Source organism: Elephas maximus, chromosome 2 (genome assembly GCF_024166365.1).
Source record: "Elephas maximus indicus isolate mEleMax1 chromosome 2, mEleMax1 primary haplotype, whole genome shotgun sequence".
Taxonomy (NCBI): Eukaryota; Metazoa; Chordata; class Mammalia; order Proboscidea; family Elephantidae; genus Elephas; species Elephas maximus.
The window spans coordinates 39,856,647-39,876,876 of NC_064820.1; the positions used below are offsets into that span (position 1 = coordinate 39,856,647).

At 42.5% G+C, this 20,230-nt stretch overlaps 2 protein-coding genes across 11 annotated transcripts in view; both read left to right on the plus strand.

The window, feature by feature from the left end:
- Window positions 1-8,114, plus strand: part of RAI14 (retinoic acid induced 14) — a 201,860-nt gene extending 193,746 nt beyond the window's left edge. For all 4 annotated transcript variants that reach the window (XM_049861884.1, XM_049861902.1, XM_049861892.1 and 1 more), the window contains 3 exons: window positions 1,919-2,068; window positions 5,361-5,426; window positions 6,232-8,114. In XM_049861884.1, the coding sequence (XP_049717841.1) occupies window positions 1,919-2,068; window positions 5,361-5,426; window positions 6,232-6,309 (294 nt within the window). In that variant the 3' untranslated portion in view covers window positions 6,310-8,114. The remainder of the gene's footprint in view (window positions 1-1,918; window positions 2,069-5,360; window positions 5,427-6,231) is intronic.
- An 8,110-nt stretch (window positions 8,115-16,224) lies between these two features.
- The window catches only part of TTC23L (tetratricopeptide repeat domain 23 like), an 81,281-nt gene continuing 77,275 nt past the window's right edge, over window positions 16,225-20,230 (plus strand). For 6 of the 7 annotated variants that reach the window (XM_049862077.1, XM_049862066.1, XM_049862058.1 and 3 more), the window contains exons 1-2: window positions 16,327-17,233; window positions 17,514-17,588. In XM_049862077.1, the coding sequence (XP_049718034.1) occupies window positions 17,181-17,233; window positions 17,514-17,588 (128 nt within the window). In that variant the 5' untranslated portion in view covers window positions 16,327-17,180. Of the gene's footprint in view, window positions 17,234-17,513; window positions 17,589-20,230 lie in introns of all 7 variants that reach the window. The other variant, XM_049862081.1, reaches the window with a different exon arrangement.

A 20,230-nucleotide genomic window follows, 5' to 3' on the forward strand; every position in this document is an offset into this window, starting at 1 on the left:
GCTCTGTCCTATAGGATCGCTATGAGTTGGAATCGACTCAACGGCACACAACAACCACAAGCCTTTCAACCTTTATCACATTTAACATCCATGAAATTTAGAGCCCTGGTGGTACAATGGTTAAGCACTTGACTGCTAACCAAAAGGTTGGCAGTTCGAACCCACCCAGTGGCTCTGTGAGAGAAAGACCTCCTGTAAAGATAATAGCCGAGAAAACCATATGGGGCTGTTCTCTTCTGTCATATGGGGTCGCTGTGAGTCAGAATTGACTTGACAGCACCTAACAACAACACATTTGTTAGCACTAACCTGTTGTGACTGCTCAGAGGCTCTGCAGGTGAGGATTTCCATCGCCAGCGCTACAGTGAGAATAGTATGTATTCTTAGTATGTTGAATTTAAAAAATAAGAGCTTCTACCACTTCCCTTACACTAAGGCATTTTCACATATGTGGTACATATTTGTCCTTAAAAGGTCATTTTACAGAAGCTCTGCCAATATCAGGGATCAGAACTGAACTCACAAACTGAAAAGTGTTTGTGACCCGTCTAGAACTTCAATTCTTTTTTAATCCAAAATTCTTCTGTCTTATGGAAGCTGAACTACTCTTAGACATAACCCCACTTTTCTAAGCTCCATGAACTTCTTCCCCCAAGTCAGTATAAAAACTACCCTCCCTGGTCCTCATTTTCAAAGGCATAAGGGCAGGGGCAGATTATCCGAAAGGCAAGGTAAGCACGGTGCTTACCTTGCTTACCAGATCATCTGTAGTGAACAATTTCACATTTTTTTCACCACATGAAAGATTCTGCTTCTGGGTATGGCTGGCATCTGTCTCTCTCCCAACCCCACAGCACCCTTCTACAGAATCAAAGCCTCTTTTCAAATTTACAGTCTCTGACGGGTGGATGACCTGGTAAGCAATTTAAGTATATGCTTACTTACTAATCTGTAGTGTGCAATTTCACCTGTTTTTCACATCAGATTTTCACATGGGTTTCACCACATCTCTGATGTGAAAAACAGGTGAAATTGCACAGTACAGATTAGTAAGTAAGCACAAGTAAGCCTCTGCTTACCTTGCTTATTGGTTCGTCCACCTTGCATATGGGAAGATGGAGAGAGAGGTTAGCGGTAGGCAGTGGTGCTGGGCATGGAAGAGAGCACCGGGAACGTTCAGGAACCTGCTATACCTCCCTCATCCCCGTGTCAGATGTTCTGAATGGCACTCATTGAGACATTTGTTTTCATTTCTTCCCGTCGAATCAATTCTGACTCATGGCAAGGTGACCCCATACAGTTTTCAAGGCCGTGACCTTTTCAAAGCAGATTGACAGGCCTGTCTTTCAAGGCACCTCTGGGTGGGTTCGAACTGCAAACCTTTCAGTTAGTAGTCAAGTGCTTAACCATTTATTTGCACCACCCAGATTAGAGCACTATTTTTCTTTTATTCCTTTGTAGTGAGTGTTTGAAAAGAGTTTCAGGAGCCCATGGAGGGAGTGTTGTGCTCATTTTAAAGCTAGGTGTCCAGAGATATCAGGGTTCCTAGAATGCACTCCCTATTATCTGCATCAGCAATAGCTGTCTCCCATCAAATACAGAAGGCCTGAAATCCTGTTTCTGATTGCTGTTTTCAGTGATAAAGGAAGGAAATCAACATCACAGCCTTTGTAACTCTCAAGCACTGAAATAAAATATTTAATTCAGGGGTCTTTATCTGAACACAACGGAATAGATATAGAGGGTTTTACTGATTTTGTTATCTGTTTCATTTTGTGAATTCTCTTTAAAAAAAAAGATTTGCTCCTAAGTCTCGAGTCCCAGAGGCCAGTAGAGATGACTCTGAGGCTTTGGAACAGCTAAACTTTGCTTCTGCAGACACATTCTTGCCTATTGATACAGCTGTCCTTTCTCGTAGATAAATGAGATGGCAAAGGAAGTCACCAAATTGAAGGAGGCCCTGAACAGCCTCTCCCAGCTCTCCTACTCGACGAGCTCCTCCAAGAGGCAGAGCCAGCAGCTGGAAGCACTGCAGCAGCAGGTCAAGCAGCTCCAGAACCAGCTGGCCGTGAGTGGGGCTTGTTCAGTTGTCTGGTTTGGGGGTTGAGGGCCTGCAGGTTACACACCAATGTAGCTGTCAGGGCAGAATGGAGACAAGGACAAGATTCCAAGCCTAATGGAGTTTCTGCTTCAGTAGGCAATTGACTGAAGATTTCTTTGGTGAGGGCAAAGGAAGGAACAATGGTGGAATTCCCAGTTGTCTGCAGAGAGATGGATGGAGATGCATAGCTTGGAAGGGAGGAATTGGTGGGCACTGGGAGCAGGCTGCTTATTCACATTCATCCACTAACTTTTCACCCATTTTCTATGTTCCTATACCAGTGGTCCCATTTCTGGCAGTGACAAGAGCTTTATCCTATTAGGGGCCAGGATCGCTAGTAGTTGCACGTATCTTAAGCTGATTCTTGACCGCTCTCCATATTTAACCCACGAAAGCCTTTTAGTGTCTGTATTAGCTTCCTGTGGCTGCTGTAACAAATCACCACAATTGGTGGCTTAAGACAACACGAATTTATTATCTTACAGCCCTGGAGGTTAGAGTCCAAAATGGGTCTCACTAGGCTAAAATCAAGGTGTCTGCAGGAGTTCCTTCTGGAGGTTCAAAAGAAGAATCTATTTTCCTTGCCCTTTCTAGCTTCTAGAGGCTACCTATATTCCTTGGTTCATGGTCCCTTTCTCCATTTTTAAAGCATATCGTTCTAACCTCAGCTTCTATCGTCCCATCTTCTTCTTCTGACTTTGACCTTCTTGCCTCCCTCCTATAAGGACCCTTGTGATTACATTTAGGGATTACACTTGGCTAATCCAGAATAATCCCTCCCCCAATCTCAAAACCCTTAACTTTTTCCCATCTGCAAAGTCCCTTTTCCCATGTAAGGTGACATTCACGGTCTGGGGATTAAGATGCGAACATCTGGGAGGGGAGGGTGCATTATTTAGCCTACTACAGTATCTGTTAAGGTTTCAGTTGTTAAGGGTACATTTCTGGACTGTCTTTAGCTCCCATTTACAATATAGGACCTCAATTTTATGATTTCTTCAGTACAGACTTGGCACCAGTACAGTCAGGTTTCTGTAGTTTTTGGCCATAAAGTTCAATGCTAGTTCTTTGGTCATAACAGTTGTAGCTGTTGGAATATCACAGGAGAAAAAAATGCCCCTTATTGTGTTCTGCAGGTCATTTGTCTCCTGATAAAATGAGAGTAGTTCAGAGCTAAGATCCTTGGAATAGTCACTGAGAGGAACTAGAGGAATGCTCAGCATGGAAAAACAAAAGAATTAATAGATGAACTGAGGACCCAGTTGAGATTGGTGCCACCACCCTGTTCTCCTCCTTGCTATACTGGTAGCTATGTTACTAAGCTTTCAAGGATTATACAATACTAACTATAGTAAGGAGTCCTAGTGGTGCAATGGTTAAGCATTTGGCTGCTATCTGAAAGACTGGAACTTTAAACCCACCCAGCAGCTCCATGGGAAAAGGACCTGGCAATCAGCCCCCATACATTACAGTCTAGTGAACCCTTTGGGCCGGTTCTGCTCTGTCACACAGGTTGCTATCAGTTGAAATCAATTTGAGGGCACCTAACAACAGCGATATAGTGGATGATTAGTAACTCCCTTTAGTAACTTTTTTTAAGAATAGATTTTTTTAGTTAAGAAATATATGCTACCTCCTAGTCTGTTGCATAGTGCTTGGGGTCTTAAAAGCTTGCCATCAGTCATCCAATGTACAATTGGTCTATAATTTCTTGGAGCAACAGAAGAAGAAGAGTCAAGAATAGGAGGAGGACATGGAAGGTATGGAGAATGGGCGCTATGAACAACTGCCTCCTTTGCCATAAGACCAGAAGAAGCGGATGGTGCCCACCTACCATTACTGAATGTTTTGATCACAGATTCTATAGAAGAATCTTGACCAAAAGGGGGTAAAATGTGGAACAATTTTAATTTTAATCCAAACTTTCTAGAGCCATTGAGGCTGGATGAACCCCTGAAACTATTATCCAGAGATAATCTTTGACTCTGAAACCGTAAACCAGAAATATCCCCTGAAGCCTTCTTTAAATCAAGCAACAGTCTAGCTTAACTAGTAAAGAATGTCCACCATGAGCTTTGTGCTCTTTAAAAAACTTACTATGTGGGATCATTGTTAACAGCATTGTAAAAGATTAGATAAAAAGCATAGGGGCGTATGAACCTATGTCAGTACTGGAGGAACAAATCTGGAAAAGGAGATTGAGAACAGCTACGCAATATGAAGAATGTAATCAGTGTCACTGTATTGTATACACAGAAGTTGTTGACTTGGTATGTGTTTTGCTGTGTATATTTTCAACAACAAAATATACACATATAGTCATTGCAGAAAAGTTGAAAAATACAGAAAACTCTGAACACCAAAGTAAAGTTGCCTATAATTCCACTAAGGGATAATCACTTGTGCATTTGATAGATTTCCTTACAGTATTTACTGTGAGTGTATCTGTATATTTGCATAACAGCTAGTCCCTGACTTACTATAGGGTTTCATTCTGACACCTTTCATAAGTCAGTTCTTATGTAAATTGAATATTTTTTTTTTTTTAGTTTTCATTATTAATGCCTTTTATTACGAGTATCTTTATAAATCAAATCTTTGTCAGAGTCAGTGTCATAACAGTGAAGTCGGAGTTGTAACAGCTGTCGGGTACATGTGTAGTTCAGTTGTCAAATGTCATTACAGTTGAATATTATCCAACTTTCTATTAAGACTTCCTATACTAACATCGACACAGACTTCATTGTAGACTAGGCCATAGCCTGCTATACGGCAGTGTTTTGATCAGTAAATCATAACGTTGAACATATGCAAGTGAACATCTGAGAATAACATCAGCAAATTTCATGCAGCAATGCTGAATGTAGTACATATTACTAACAACAAAATGTACAAAAAAAAAGGATGGTCGTTAAGTGTGCTTCATCCTTAACTTGAATATGTCCAAAATCAGAGACTACTGAGGTGTATATATATATACTTTTTTTTTAAACAAATTTGGGATTATAATAACTACTTTTTACATGAATTTTCTTTTTATAGAGTTGGCATTCCAAGATATGAAATAAATACGCTTTTTTCCCCCTAAAAATATTAACATATGTTCAGAAAAACACAACCCAGTGAGGTCACAGCAATTTTAAAAGTCAGCATTTAAAGAGGGGGAATCACTTGGGCCGCATTTGACTACGGCTTTGAGGTGTTTGTTTGTTTAAAGATTTGGTAAGCTCTTTAGTAATGTCAAATTGCCTTTTCCTAGGAATGCAAGAAACAACACCAGGAGGTCATATCAGTTTACAGAATGCATCTCCTATATGCTGTGCAGGTATGGTAACACCCTGCGAACTATCTGGGTATCCTAAAGAAACCCAGTAGCAGACATCGCCAAAACTCCCATCATTAAACTAGAAGAGAAGAATCCTTTTCATTGGGAAGCTTTAAAAAATGCTTTCTGCTTTGCTTTGGATTTTATGTCAGGAGCCTCATGCCCTGTTTACCAGGAGCAGCTTCATCAATTGTTGAGAAAATGAAGGAAGATGTGGCTGCTGCCCCACTGGGAGGCCCAGGCGTTGTTTTCCAGGCATGCTGATACTCTGAGAGCCATCGGCACTGCCTCGGCCCTGTGACTATCAGCGGTCTGGTTAAACTGGGCTCATAACTTACAACCAAGAACCTAGAGACCTTGTGCTGGGTGCTTAGACAGACCCAGCCTCATTATCCTCCAGAGGGAAAACAGTGGGACTCTGTCTTGGATTCTGTTCCTCATAGCAGTATGGGAATTGATGGGGCTAACATTCATCTAAGGAGCCCTCCCTGGTGGAGCAACGGTTAAGTGCTCAGCCGCTAACCAAAATGTCGGTGATTCAAAGTCACCCAGCAGCTCTGCGGAAGACCTTTCGATCTGCTTTCATAAAGATTACAGCCAAGGAAACCCTATGGAGCAGTTCTACTCTGCCACATGGGGTCACCATGAGTCGAAATCGACTCAGTGGCACCCAACAACAACAAATCCATCTAGAAGATAGAGGGAAAAGCTAACAGCTTCTTCCTATCCAACCATCTCATTCCCTAGGGGAGGCTATGCCATGACTTAAGTTCTAATGAGTGTGTCTTTTGTTTGAATTTCCTAGGGCCAGATGGATGAAGATGTTCAGAAAGTACTGAAGCAAATTCTTACCATGTGTAAAAACCAGTCACAGAAGAAGTAAAGTGGAGTCCTAGAAAGGACACTGTGCCCTTGTTGTCCATTTTTGTGTTAGATCCGGAGGTACTGGCAACCACTGCCATTGTTCTCATCCGTGGTATGTGCTGTGACCTAGCGTAGCTTCTTCCCGTTCCAAAGGCTTCTGAGGACCGGTCCCCTGAGAAGACTGCCTTCCTTAGAACTGCCCAGAGTCTTCAAAACCAGCAGAGGTGAAAAGCCCTTCAGATTCCAGAGCTGGGATTAGTCATGCCCAGAGATCCAGGTGCTGATGCTGGCAGGTAGTTACCCGCCTTGGCACCTGACCAGCTGAGTGGCTTTACTCTCAGCCATGTGTTAGGCCTCCGTGCAGTGAATGCTATTCAATCCCTATACTCGGGGCTGTGCCCTTCAGCATAGCTGGGCTCTTTTTGCCTTTGGCCTCCAATCCCAAAACACAATTTAAACTCTAACCAAATTAGTATGGCACTAGTTATGAGGTGCATGCCTGATACCTTTTATCATGATATCCTGTGGATTTAATAACTCTAATCCCATCTTTTCCCCACTTCTACCTTATATATCTCATCACTTGCTCGTCAAACTCCTGGTTTGATGGGCACTAAGATATGAAGTTTAAAAACAAGAGCAAATCGTCCTTAAAAGTTTTAAGTCAACTGTTGACCTATTACAAATTTTCTATGCATACTTGCCTCCTGCTGTTATCCGTGAAGCTCAGGAAATCCAAACACTTGCATTTCAACAAGGGATTACAGTAAACTTTGTGTTTACAGCCAAAAGAAATGCCTCATAGTTTTTAACCTCACGTTTTTTAAAAGTGTTTTTTCTGTATATTTTTATTGGCTCATAATGATTTTTTCATATCTAGACCCCTAAATAAGTGAAATTTACACTAGTCTCTATTAACAAATATTTTTTAGGTAACTGTACTTAGGACTTTTGAAAAATATAACTTTTTCCTCAAAGTTTTCAGCTATAGCAAAAGGTAGTTATGTATTCCAGACTCAGTATGAGCTGCCGCCAGTACCCCTAGGAATTTCTGCCTTTGTGTCTTCAGGACTGCAGCGCGTATCTGAATATCCTCATCTTACCCACTGAATATTTTGGAAGGTTCCAGCCCTACCAGTGCCCATAAATTATCTCTGGAAAAACTGTTAGTACCAACTAGTTTTTCAGCTTTGAAACGAAAAATCCTGACATGGTATCATTATGGCGCATAGCAAAGGTCTTGGGGAACAATACTTCAGTTCACTTTATTTTCAGGTTAAAAATGTTTCTAACTTGCTTGCAGCTTCCCTTATGGCTTTGATCCTATTGAGGGAGATAAACCGAATACAAAACTCTCCAAAGTGTATAAACGTGTTAAGCTTCCTCTGATGGGACCATGCACCTTGGGGCTGCCTGGGCTCAGAGGGTGCTGGGCCGTATTGGATGCTGTGTTCTCCATTGGATGAAGACCAACAGCAAAGCAGAATGGCTTTAAAGCTTGGTGTGTTGCTTTTCTTGAGTTGTTTAATTACAGTTAAGCAGTTTCAAAAATGCTCCAAAGAAATGTGAAAAGACTTTTTTGTCACAGTACTTAAGACGACACATAGCAAAACCTTCCCTGCCCCCGCACACAAATGCTGCAGAGTACAAAACTTGAGACATTTTGTAGGATACCTGATAAAGTGTAGCCTTTTACCTTGATTCAGGATGCATATTTATTACAAGTACTCTGGTTAAATATTGAAAAGTTATATGCTGTAGACTGTAGCATTTGGTCTTTGTAATTTACAGAAGTTTTTGCAGAAAATAAACCTTTGTTTCATTTTGCATCTCTATGGTTAATTTTTGGTGTATTCACATAATTTTTAATGGATTTTATATGAAATCCCTGTGTGGCTTCTACGAGTTCAGTAGCATTTCAGCAGCGTTACTGCTCACTGGTAGGAGCTGTTTAGAGACTGTCAAACGATGTTCACAGTATTTCCATCTCCTAGCTCTTGGGTTCACCTTGAGCTCTCTCTCAAGTATCAGCTGTTTTGGGGCAGTTGCATCATGGTTCTTTTCTTCAGAGTTGCCTGTCAGTTGATCCAGAGTCTTTTTAACCGTTTGGAAGTCTCCTGGAGTTTTTTCCCTTTCTTCCTTCCTTCTCTATTTTCTCTTTTGAAAAAGTAATACACACCCAACCCAAAACCAAACCCATTGCCGTCAAGTCAAATCCCACTCACAGGACTCTATAGGACAGAGTAGAACTGCCCCCCAGAGTTTCCAAGGCTATAATCTTTATAGAAGCAGACTGCCACATCTTTCTCCCACAGAGCAGCTAGTGGGTTTGAACCGCTGACCTTTCGGTTAGCAGTCGAGCACTTAACCGCTGCACTTTTGGTTAGCAGTCGAGCACTTAACCGCTGCACTACCAGAGCCCCTAGTAATACATATACATACATGGTTTTTCTTTTTTAAAAAAAAAAACCTCAAATACATTCTCGTATCACATTACAAGAATTAATTCCTGAAAAAACTCTTGTAGGGCATATTCTCACAGGTTGAAATGGTAATCGCAATACCCAATGTCAGTGAAATTGGTGCAGTTATAAGTAGTTAACATTATTCATCACAGTACAGCATAGCAAGACCATTTCCCTTTGTTAAGGCTGTTTCTGTTCACAACGTGACTCTACCGCCTCAACTCCAGACCCTAGTTGCCATTACCTACCATACACTGAAATTTGTTTTCAAACAAAGCATGTTTTTAATGCTCAGTGTTAAAGTCCAGCACAAAAGAAATCATTGAACATTATGGAAATTGTATATGAGTTATTACTGTCTTAAACTATCAAGTGGATGAACCCTGAGAAGAGAACTTCAACAAGGGCCAACCATGCAACGGAGAATATGACACCATGGGAACACTCAGCTGGGCAAGAAACCCAAACCAATCTTCTTAGATGTCAAGAAACGCCTTGTTAGCCAAAGCGGGGGTATGCAAAGAAACTCTTGTGTCTCAATGGCTAGATACCAGGCTATGACTGTCGGACAAATGAAATAAACAGAAAATCCACCTCCTAATCTGTAATGCATCAAGTTCAGCAGCGACACCCGTTAAGTGTCGGGTGACTTGAGACATTCTATGTCTATATGTGCACACAGTTAAGTATTTTACTTTCCCCTTTAAATACAGAAGCGTACTTTATACACTCTTCAGAACCAGGCTTTTTCCACGTAGAACATCTTGGAGACTTTTCGCTGTCAGCACAAATACCTCATTCTTGTTAACTGCTCCATGGCACTTCACAGTATGATTGTGCCATATTTTGTTTAACCAGTTCCTCACTGGTGGACATTTTACTGCTACAAAAATGATGTAATGCCTATCCTATAGATAAATGTATGCACATGTGCAAGGAGTCGCTGCATAATTTTCAAATTGCCCATTTTTATACAAACTTCCATTCTACGATACAGGCAGGAAAAAGAAGGGTATAACATTGCATGGCGTATCACACGGGGTAAGGGAGAACAGCCTTTTTTTTTCTCATGTTGGCTGAATAAGAGCCATCGATTTGTTTTCTTTACATAATCTTTGCTAAGACAGACTCCAAAGCTTTTAAAAATTAAACCCACCCATCTTTAGATAAACACATGATATGCTGTGTGGGGAACGCACTCCCAGGACATGTCGAAGCACAGCCTTTTGCAGCGTGGCCTAACTGTGGAATGTTGGGTGCTGACAACAGCAGAAACACTAGCAAAGATAGGGGGATGCTTTTTGAGCAAAGGTAAAAGGTGGACTTCAAGGAAAAGAGTGAGCTGGAAAAAGTAACAGACCAAGGGAACAGTATTCACAGAGTGGCCATGTCTGATCACCAGTTCAGGATGGAGAACTTGGCCATGATGGGAGCGTGTCGCATATTTGTGAAACAAAAAAAAATAGGAGCTAAACTGATGGTTACCATAAGTGGTCCATAGGAGCTGGTAGGGGGGACGATCATTGAGGGCTCCAGCAGATGAAGAGGCTTCTCTGGAGATGGAGGTGAGTGGAGAGGAGAAGAGAGGTATGCCTGCGCACTCCTGATAAAATGGACCCTGTAGTTAACACTGAATGTAGCCGACTCAACTTCAGGATGTGTAAGAGAGAATGGAGCGGGACACAGCCAAATAATGGAAACTTCTAACAGCTGGGAGAAGAGATAGTGAAGTGTCCCTACATGTCACTTCCAGATGTTTTAAAACCTATGCATATAAAGTAAGGTTAAACAGTGTGGTAGGCAAATAGCCTACCTTTAGATAGCCCTCTAAAAATGTCATGTCCTAATCCCTGGAACCTGTGAATGTTATTTTATATGATGTTATGGTTTGTGTGGTGTGCCCTAAAAAAGATATGTTAAGTCCTAACCCCTGGTACCTGTGAACATGAACTTGCCTGGAAATAGTCTTGAGGATGTTACCGGTTGACGTGAGGTCATACTGGAGTAGGACGGGTCCGAATCCAACCTGATTGCTATCTTTGTAAAGAAAAGCATTATAGGGGTAGATGGCCATGTGAAGATGCATCTACGACACGCCAAAGAACACCAAGAAACACCTGGGACTACCAGAAGCTGGAAAGGACAGGGACAACATGGCCCTGCTGACACCCTAAATTTGGACTCCTGGCCTCCATAACTGTGAGACAATAAATTTCTGTTCTCTAAATTCACTCAATTTGTGGTATTTTGTTGTGGTAGCCCTAGGAAACCAATACACGTGGCAAGGGGGAATTAAGTTTGCAGATGGAATTAAGGTGGCTAATTAGAAAGCAAGTGCAAAGGCCCTGGGACAGGAACTTTTTGTAAAAAATTTCCTAGATTATCCCTGGAGAGACCAATGTAATCATAAGGGTTTTTTAAGTGGAGCAGGGAGTGAGAGACAGACAGATTTGAGGATGCTACACTACTGGCTTTTAATGTGGAAGAAGGGGGCATGAGCCAAGGAATGCTAGCAACCTCTAGGAGCTGGAAAAGGCAGGCAAATGGATTCTCTCCTATAGCCTTCAGAACGAACCAGCCTTGCTGAGTCCCATGTTGGACTTCTGATCTTCAGAACTCTTAATAACTATGTTATTTTAAGCCCAAAGCTTGTGGTGATTTTTTACAGCAGTCATAGAAAACTGGTACACACATTGAGAGGCCAGAATCTCCACTATCCAAGAGTTCCCAAAGGTGACTTACAGTTCCTTACATTTTATTGGATACTGATCTGAATGCTAAGGACTCAAAGTGAACGTCACAGCTGCTCACAAGCTCACAGCTGAGCAGAGGGCCTGCCATCTAGTAAGTATTCAGTATTTACCGAGTGGTGGCTTAATGAATGGGTAGTTAGATGGTGGATTGCCTCTCAGGCCCTGCATGACCTGATACCCTGCTCCTTGCTGACCCAGTGTCATTCATGTCTTTTTCCCCCTTATGCTTAGTGCCTTTTTGCTGTTCCTTGAACCCATTAAACTTGCTCCTGTCCCTGGGCCTTTGCACTACTATTATTAGAATCTGCTTTTAGATACTTGCATGATTTGCTAATTTACTTCCTCGTGGTCTCTGCTCTGCTCAATGCCATCTTGTCAGTGAGGCCTTCCTTAACTGCATTATATGACATAGCATATCCCTCCCTAACTACCACATTATATTCTAAACCCTTTACCTGGCTTTAGTTTTCTTGCTATCACTTAAAACCTCAATGTAAGGTAGTTCAGCCAGGTGAGGGTGTGAGTGAGTGCTGAATCCCAGTCCTCTGTGTTCTGAAAGCTGTACACTCTAGCAGGAGCCTGAATCTCAATGAAGAGGACTTTTCCTAATTCGCACAAAGTTGCTGCACACTCCCTGTGTGAGTCCTCTAGTGCTGCTATAAGGGAGATACCGCAAGTAGATGGCTTTAACAAACAAATTTATTTTCTCATAGTTTAATAGGCTAGAAGTCCAAATTCGAGGCACCAGCTCCAGGGGAAGGCTTTTCCTGTCGGCTCTGGAGGAAGGTCCTTGTCATCAATCTTCTGCTGGTCTAGGAGCTTCTCAGATGTAGGGACCCCGGGTCCAAAGGACGCACTCTGCTCCCAGTGCTGCTCTCGGTGTTATGAGGTCCCCATGTCTCTCCACTTGCCTCTCTCTTTTATACCTCAAAAAAGATTGGCTCAAAACACAACCCAATCTTGTAGATTGAGTCATGTCTCATTAACATAACTGCTGCTAATCCCATCTTGTCAACATCATAGAGAACTTACAACCCATAGGAAAATCACATCAGATGACAAAATGGTGGACAGTCACACAGTACGGGAACTCATAGCCTAGCCAATTTGATATACATACTTCTGGGGGACATAATTCAATCCATGACACTCCCTAAACCATGTGCCTTTTTCTAATTCACAAAGACACCATATTGTTTACTATTAGCCGTTTATTTTCACCTACTATATAAGCCCCACTGAGCCCTGGCGGCAGAGTGGTGAAAGTATTCAGCTGTTAACCAAAAGGTCAGCAGTTCAGGCCCATCGGCTGCTCTGCGGGAGAAAGATACGGCAGTCTGCTTCTGTAAAGATTACAGCCTTGGCACATGAATCACAGCCTCCACCAGCCCGAGCCCAGAACTACATGGTGCCTGGCTACCACCACCCACCGCTCTGACAGGGATCACGATAGAAAGTTCCAGACAGAGTGGGAGAAAAATGTAGAACAAAATTCAAATGCACAAAAAACCAGACTTACTGGTCTGACAGAGAATGGAGGAACCTCCTGAGACTATGGCGCCTGGACACCCTTCGAACTCTGAGCTGAAGCTACTCCTGAAGTCCACTTTTTAGCCAAAGATTAGATGGGACTATATAAAACAAGGAAACCTGAGTGGTGTAGTGGTTAAGAGCAATGCGTCTTTTGATTTCTTGACTGATGCTTCCATGGGTGTTGATTGTGGATCCAAGTAAAATGAAATCCTTGACAACTTCAATCTTTTCTCCATTTATCATGATGTTGCTGTCATGGATTGAATTGTATCCCCCCAAAAATGTCTCAACTTGGTCAGGCCATGATTCCCAGTATTGTGTGGTGTCCTTCATTTTGTGACTGTAATTTTATGCTAAAGAGGATTAGGGTGGGATTCTACCACCACCCTTACTTAGGTCACCTCCCTGGTCCAATGTAAAGGGAGTTTCCCTGGGGTGGGGCCTGCACCACCTTTTATCTCTCAAAGAGATAAAAGGAAAAGGAAGCAAGCAGAGAGTTGAGGACCTCATACCACCAAGAAAGCAGCACTAGGAGCAGAGCCTGGTCCTTTGGACATGGGGTCGCTGTGCCTGAGAAGCTCCTTGACCGGGGAAGATCGAGGACAAAGACCTACCTCCAGGGCCTACAGAGAAAGAAAGCCTTCCCCTGGAGCCGTCGCCCTGAATTTGGACTTGTAACCTACTAGACTGTGAGAAAATAAATTTCTTTGTTAAAGCCATCCACTTGTGGTATTTGTTATGGCAGCACTAGATGACTAATACAGTTGCTTATTGCTCTAGTTGTGAGCATTTTTGTTTTATGTTGAGGTGTAATCCATACTGCAGGCTGTAGTCTTTGATCTTCATGAGTAAGTGCTTCAAGTCTTCCCTTTGAGCCAGCAAGGTTGTGTTATCTGCATAATGCAGGTTGTTAATGAGTCTTCCTCCAATCCTGATGCCACCCAGGAAAAAAAAAAAAACCCAGTGCCATCGAGTCGATTCCGACTCATAGCGACCCTGATGCCACATTCCTCTTCATATAGTCTAGCTTCTTGGATTATTTGCTCAGCATACAGACTGAATAGATATGGTGAAAGATACAACCCTGATGCACACCTTTCCTGATTTGAACCACGCAATATCCCCTTGTTCCGTTCCAACGACTACCTCTTGGTCTACGTACAGGTTCTGATTATTAATGGATGTTTGCAGCTGTTTCTTCTCGTTTTGAGTTGTGCCACATCAGCAAATGAAGGTCCGAAAAGCTTGACTCCATTCACATCATGAAGGTTGACTCTACTTTGAGGAGGCAGCTCTTCCCCAGTCGTATTTTGAGTGCCTTCCAACCTGGGGGGCTATCTACCAGCACTATATCAGACAATGTTCCACTGCTATTGATAAGGCTTTCACTGGCTAATTGTTTTCAAAAGTAGACCACCAGGTTCTTCTTCCTAGTCTGTCTTAGTCCAGAAGCTCAGCTGAAACCTGTCTGCCATGGGCAACCCTGCTGGTATTTGAATACCAGTGGCATAGCTTCAAGCACCACAGCAACACACAAACCCTCCATATGTCTGTCAGTTAGTTAATCAGCATTAGAAGTAATTCAATGGAGGTGGAAATCAAGTGTCAGCTCTACGAATGGGAACTCAATGTCTCTTCTGGTACTGTACTTTCCTTCACAATGCTTGACAAAAACAAATGTTTAGGAAAGAGAACTTACGTTTAGTACAGTTAGAAATCACCTCATAGGTATTTCCCAGAATGACAGAGAACTAAAACTTTTCCATTTGGTGAAGATCCACTTACTGAAGAGAAAGAAAATCAAGTGTTAAAGAGAAAAAGGAGACCAGCTTTTCCCTTTTTCCCCATGCATGTTAAATACTATTCACAGAGTCAAAAATCCACAACTTACCCTCAGAGAATCCTGGAATTGGAAGGAAGTCTTGGAAAGCAAATGGTACAAATATGCTTATTATACAAGCAAGAAAATTGGGGGCCCTGGGTCCCAGGCCACACAAAGTCAAAACCAGAGCTCAGTGTCTTGAAGCCAGGTTCATTGTTCTCACCATTCCTCGATGCTGAGCATTGTCTTAGAGCCTAAAAGGGAGAGATCTTTCTAAAATTTTGGCTCAAGAGCTTGAGCACAGACTTATACCTTGGGTTGACAAGCCCTCCAAATCGTATTTAAGGGATACTTTTAAGCAAAGTCATTTAAATAGCACCTCCAACCTAAGACCAAAAAGGCTGTCTTGGCAGTCTTGGATCAACAGCAGTTAAACTTCAACCCTAGAACTGGGAAGAACAGACACCACCTCTTAGGTTCTTAGTAAATATTTTCCTTCTCTACCAGCTTCTTCTCTTTTTGAAAATGAGACAGACATACTAGCTTCAACTTGACTTGTCAAAGGGCTAGTCCATTTCAAAGTTCGTAACACCCTTAATAACAAGACTGCCAGAGAAGGTACGGTTCTTTGGGCATGTTGGTCACTTCTGCAAGTAATGGCACAATCCCTCTTCTTACACCTGTCCAATCTGAGTGAGTACGACTATGTATCTCAGGCCACTGAAGCGGGGTGATGATAAAAGAATATACGGCTGCGTAACTTAGGTCTATGTGGTGTTCACCAAAAATGTGCGTCCCCCCTCGAAAAAACTCTCTGAATGCTAACCATTAGCTGAACTAGTGATCCATTTTTAATGCTTACTTCCTGTCTTCTGCTCTCCTACCATGCATCCCTGAAATCTTAATGAAACAGGTAGCACAGTAAGTGACCCCACCACCATGGACAGTTAAAGCTGAGTCTTTCCTCTGGGATCCGAATAGCTGGAGCACTCGGGAAACTGTGGAGGTGCAGGGTGCACGTAAAGGAGAGCGCGGGGGGCGGGGGGGGGGACGGGGGCGAGGAGAGGGTGTCGCTGGACACAGCCCCGCGCACTTTGCAGGTTTACAGAGGTAGGGTCACGGAATCGGGCGCTTCTTGGACGGAACGTATCTCCACTACCTGCGCCTTCACCTAGGTGGGTCCCTTCGAGAAAAAGCAACAGTGGACGGATCACAGGGAGGGAAGCAAGTTTGTAGACCAGTTTCAAAACGCGTGCGTCACGCCCGCGGGGACCGGAAACCCGGTGGAGCTATGTGTGCTGCGATTGGCCGGAGCGGCTCGGAGTCCCCAGGGCCGGAAGTGCGCTGCGGTACCATGACTACGGGCGCGGGCGCTCCACTTCCGAACGCGAGCGCAGCGTACTGTTCCCATGGCAACGCCATTGTCTCCGGGGCCGAGCCCGGGAGGCCTAGGAGAAAAGCATCCCTGGCAGAGCGTCTCGCTACCGCAAAGCGACAGAACGAGCTCGTCCAAGTCCGGGAGCTTGACGCCGCCCTCGGAAGCCGAGCCCCGGCGAGGTACGCAGCGGAACCCTGGCCTGGCCGGCGAGGTCGCCCCGCTGATCGGGTTAGAACTTCTGTGGCTGAGCACCACCTACCAGAAAGAAGCTGGGAGGAGTTCGGACAACTAGCCGCTGGGAGGTTGTGGCGTCAGGATTCACGAAGTTGCTGCGGAACAGCAGAAAAGGAAGAAGGGATCTGTATTTGAGAGAGGGGTCAAAATTTGGTTCTGTAATTAAAGGTTGTGTGGAACCTCATGGGAACAGAGTTGAGGAGTTTAAGAGGTCAGACCCTTTCGACCTGGTCATGGTTCTGAAAGAGAAGTTAGTAAATTTTCCTCTCCGATTTTCAGATTGTGGATATTCCGGAGCCTGAGTCAGAGAGAGCGACTCAGGACTCAGGTGGAACAAAGGACGTTCTGCAGGGTGAAATGAGGAGCGGCTTGGTGGGCTTAATATTCAATAAATAACTGCATTCGACTTGGGTTTGATGTTTAAGCTACAGGGATAGCCATGAGAGTTGAATTTCGCAAGAGAGAAACCACATTTTTCTCCATGAGTTCCGACAATTTTCCCCATCAGCCCACAAGAGAACCAAAATAGACACGAGTTTTAGCTTCTTTACCAGGGTCTTTTATTGAATAGTGAAATGGCCCCAGGAAAAGGAAGGGAACTGACCTGTACATTGACCATACTTTGGTTGTACTTGAGAACTGGCGCTTTGCTTGGATCCAGCTTGCTCTCATACCTGCAAAAACATTATCTGACTGGCGTAGGAGATGGAAGTTTTGATGATCCAGGAGCTGTATGTAAATAAATATGCTGTAAATAGGTAAATGTGTTTGATTTTTAAGAGGAGAAAAAAGGCTGAAGATTTTGGAGAAGTAATGTGGAGTAGAAATTCGGAGAATGAAATTTAATTTAGCAACCCTGTTTAATTTCTGCTTTCCAAGGGTCTCCGTACATGAATGTGTGTAATCTATTTGTGGATTTAGGATGGGTTGTATATTTGGGCAGTTTCAGTTTAATGTTAACAGCATCTAATAGAGGAAAAACAGAAGAAGCTTCTAAGCGTTTTTGGCCACGCTGGCCTCACTTGTGCTTCTTGGTAGGAAGAAGATGCGAGCCAGCCCCATCCGCATTCCAACCGTCAACAATGACAGTGACTGGGACTCATGCTTCCATTTGTAAGTACTACAAAGCCTTGAGGTCACACTCACCAGTCTGAAACACTGGGGCTTTCCTCTCAAGGCAAACCTGGGTGAGAAGCTTAGTATGCACAGTTTGTAGAAGAGAAGGTTGAGCCTCTGTGATGTAGGCTTTTTCTTTTTTGTACTTTAAGCATTTTATTTTAACTTAGGACACGACTATATTTCTACACCAATTTACAATTTAAGGCCAAGACCATATCCTTGCGGATGAGTCACTGGTGGGAGTTCCCTATCATTATTTCTTATACTTTTTTTTGTTGTTGTTGTTAAAACTATGCATAGCACAACCTAAACCAATTCAACAATTTCTGCACATACAATTCAGTGACACTGATTACATTCTTCAAGCTGTGCAGCTGTTCTCACCTGCCTTTTCTGAATTGTTCCTCCCCCATTTCTGCAGTGTGTTTTTATAACAAGTCTGCTGTAAAACCCATTTGTACTTGTACAACCAATGCAGAATGGAAAATAATTTTTTTTCCTAACTTAAGGGAATGTTAAGTGTTTTAAAGTAAAGATTGAGTTAGTTGTAACAAGATCAGTGAAGTCAGAGAGCATTGTATATAACAGTTAATGAGTAAATTAGAATTCAGTTTCATGAAATAAAGAGATGATGAGTAAATAACAATTGTTCGTATCATATTAGCTAATGCTGTTGAGCACATATTATGCACTAGGCACTGTTCTAAATACTTTACACATATTAACTCATTTAATTCCCACAGCCATATGAGGAAGGTACTGTTACCCCATTTTATAGATGAGGAATCTGAATCAGAGAGAGCTGGGCAACTTACCTAAAGCCACACAGCTAATAAGTGGTATTCAGACTGAGCAGTCTGACTCCAAAGTCCATTAACTATTCCTCTATACCAGGGTTTCTCAGTCTTGGTGCTTTTGACATTTCGGGCTGGATAACTCTTTGTTTTGAGGCCTGTCCTGTGCATTATAGGATGTTTAGTAGCATCCCTATTCTCTACCCACCAGATAATAGTAGCATCTCCCCCAATTGAGACAACCAAAAAGTCACCAGACTTTGCAGAATAATCCACAGGGCAAAATCACTCCCACTTGAGAACCACTAAGCCGTACAAGTGCTGTACGAAAGAAATATAATGCACACCACAGATGCCAGCCACGTAGATAATAATTTAAAATCTAGTGGCCACATAGAAAAAATAAAGAGAAACAGGTGAATGTAATCGTAATACTATAATTCGTTTATCCCAATATATCTAAAATAGTATCATATAAACTATTGATGGATATTTTGTATCCTTTTTTCATACTAAGTCTTCAAAATCTAGTGTGTGTCTTATGCTTATGGTACAACTGAACTCACACTAGCTACATTTCATGTATTCAGTAGTCATCTGTGGGTTGTGGTTACCATGTTGGATAGTGCAACACTGTGCTCCCTCATAAAATATCTTGAGGATCAGATAAATAACTATAAAATAGTTTTATATAGCTATAAAAATAAAGTTAAAAAAAATCTAGCATTCACCAGTAGAATTTCTTGGAGATAAACTAACCAGAATTCGTATTTATGTTGGCAACCTGGAATAAGTGTAAGTTTGGCAAGGCAGGCCCTTCATTCAACCTGATTATTCTTTTTATTTTGATTCCTTTTCTAGATATGTAAGTGGTCAGTATTCCTCAGCCATCTTATCTTTTATACCAAGATGGTCAATGCTAGTTTAGGTCTTATATTGTCAAAGCATTTGTCGAGACCTCAGTGTTTCTCATTCTTTTGTGGTTTCTGCTGTTGAAACCTGCTCCTTCTGGCCTCAGCTTAATTACATGCAAGGCTGAATTTAACATATTTTTTTGTTTAGGGCTTATAGTTTTTAATTAGTAATCTCTTTGGTGACCGCAATAGAGATAACTTCTGCTCCAGGTCTGTGAAAAGTGCAGCCTATGTAAAATCTTATATTGAGGTACTAAATATTCTATTTGTTTTCTTGAGGTTATGGTCTCTTGCCATAGATTCTCTTTCAGTGTTTTTCAGGCATTCCAGAGACACTTTCTTTTTTCATTCATTTAACAAACCCTTATTTGTTTTTACTCTGGGTCAAGTATCCGTGTTTCAGAAATGAATGAGACTCAGCCCTTCCCTAGTAGAGTTCATTTGCTGGAAGGCAAAGAAGACTCAAAAGCAAAACAAAGACCACCTCCCTAGAAAAAAAATTAGAACATAATGCCATTCTTACTATTGTGGAGGTTTGTGGGTGTGGTGCAGTGAATTATTTAATATGGCCCTTCTAGTCATTGATGGTTTTGTGACTCCCATAAAATGATTGGGATGATTGGGTGAGACTGTGTAAATAAGGTGCTTATGGCCCACCGAGGGGATTGAACAGCTTGCTAACAATGAAAATAAGGTACAGGGAACCCTCGCAGGGGTGGAACCATACAGATAAGGTGTATAGAACTCTAATGAGAGGATTGGTCAGTTTTTCCATTCCACTAGGCTTAAAGGGAGCCCATCCCAGAAGTGGAGAGAGAGGGGGATCTTACAGCCACCAAGAAGAGCCGGTAGCAGAGCATTCCCTTTGGACCTGGGGTCCCTATGCTGAGAACCTCCTAGACTCGGAAAACAGAGAGAGAGCTATAAC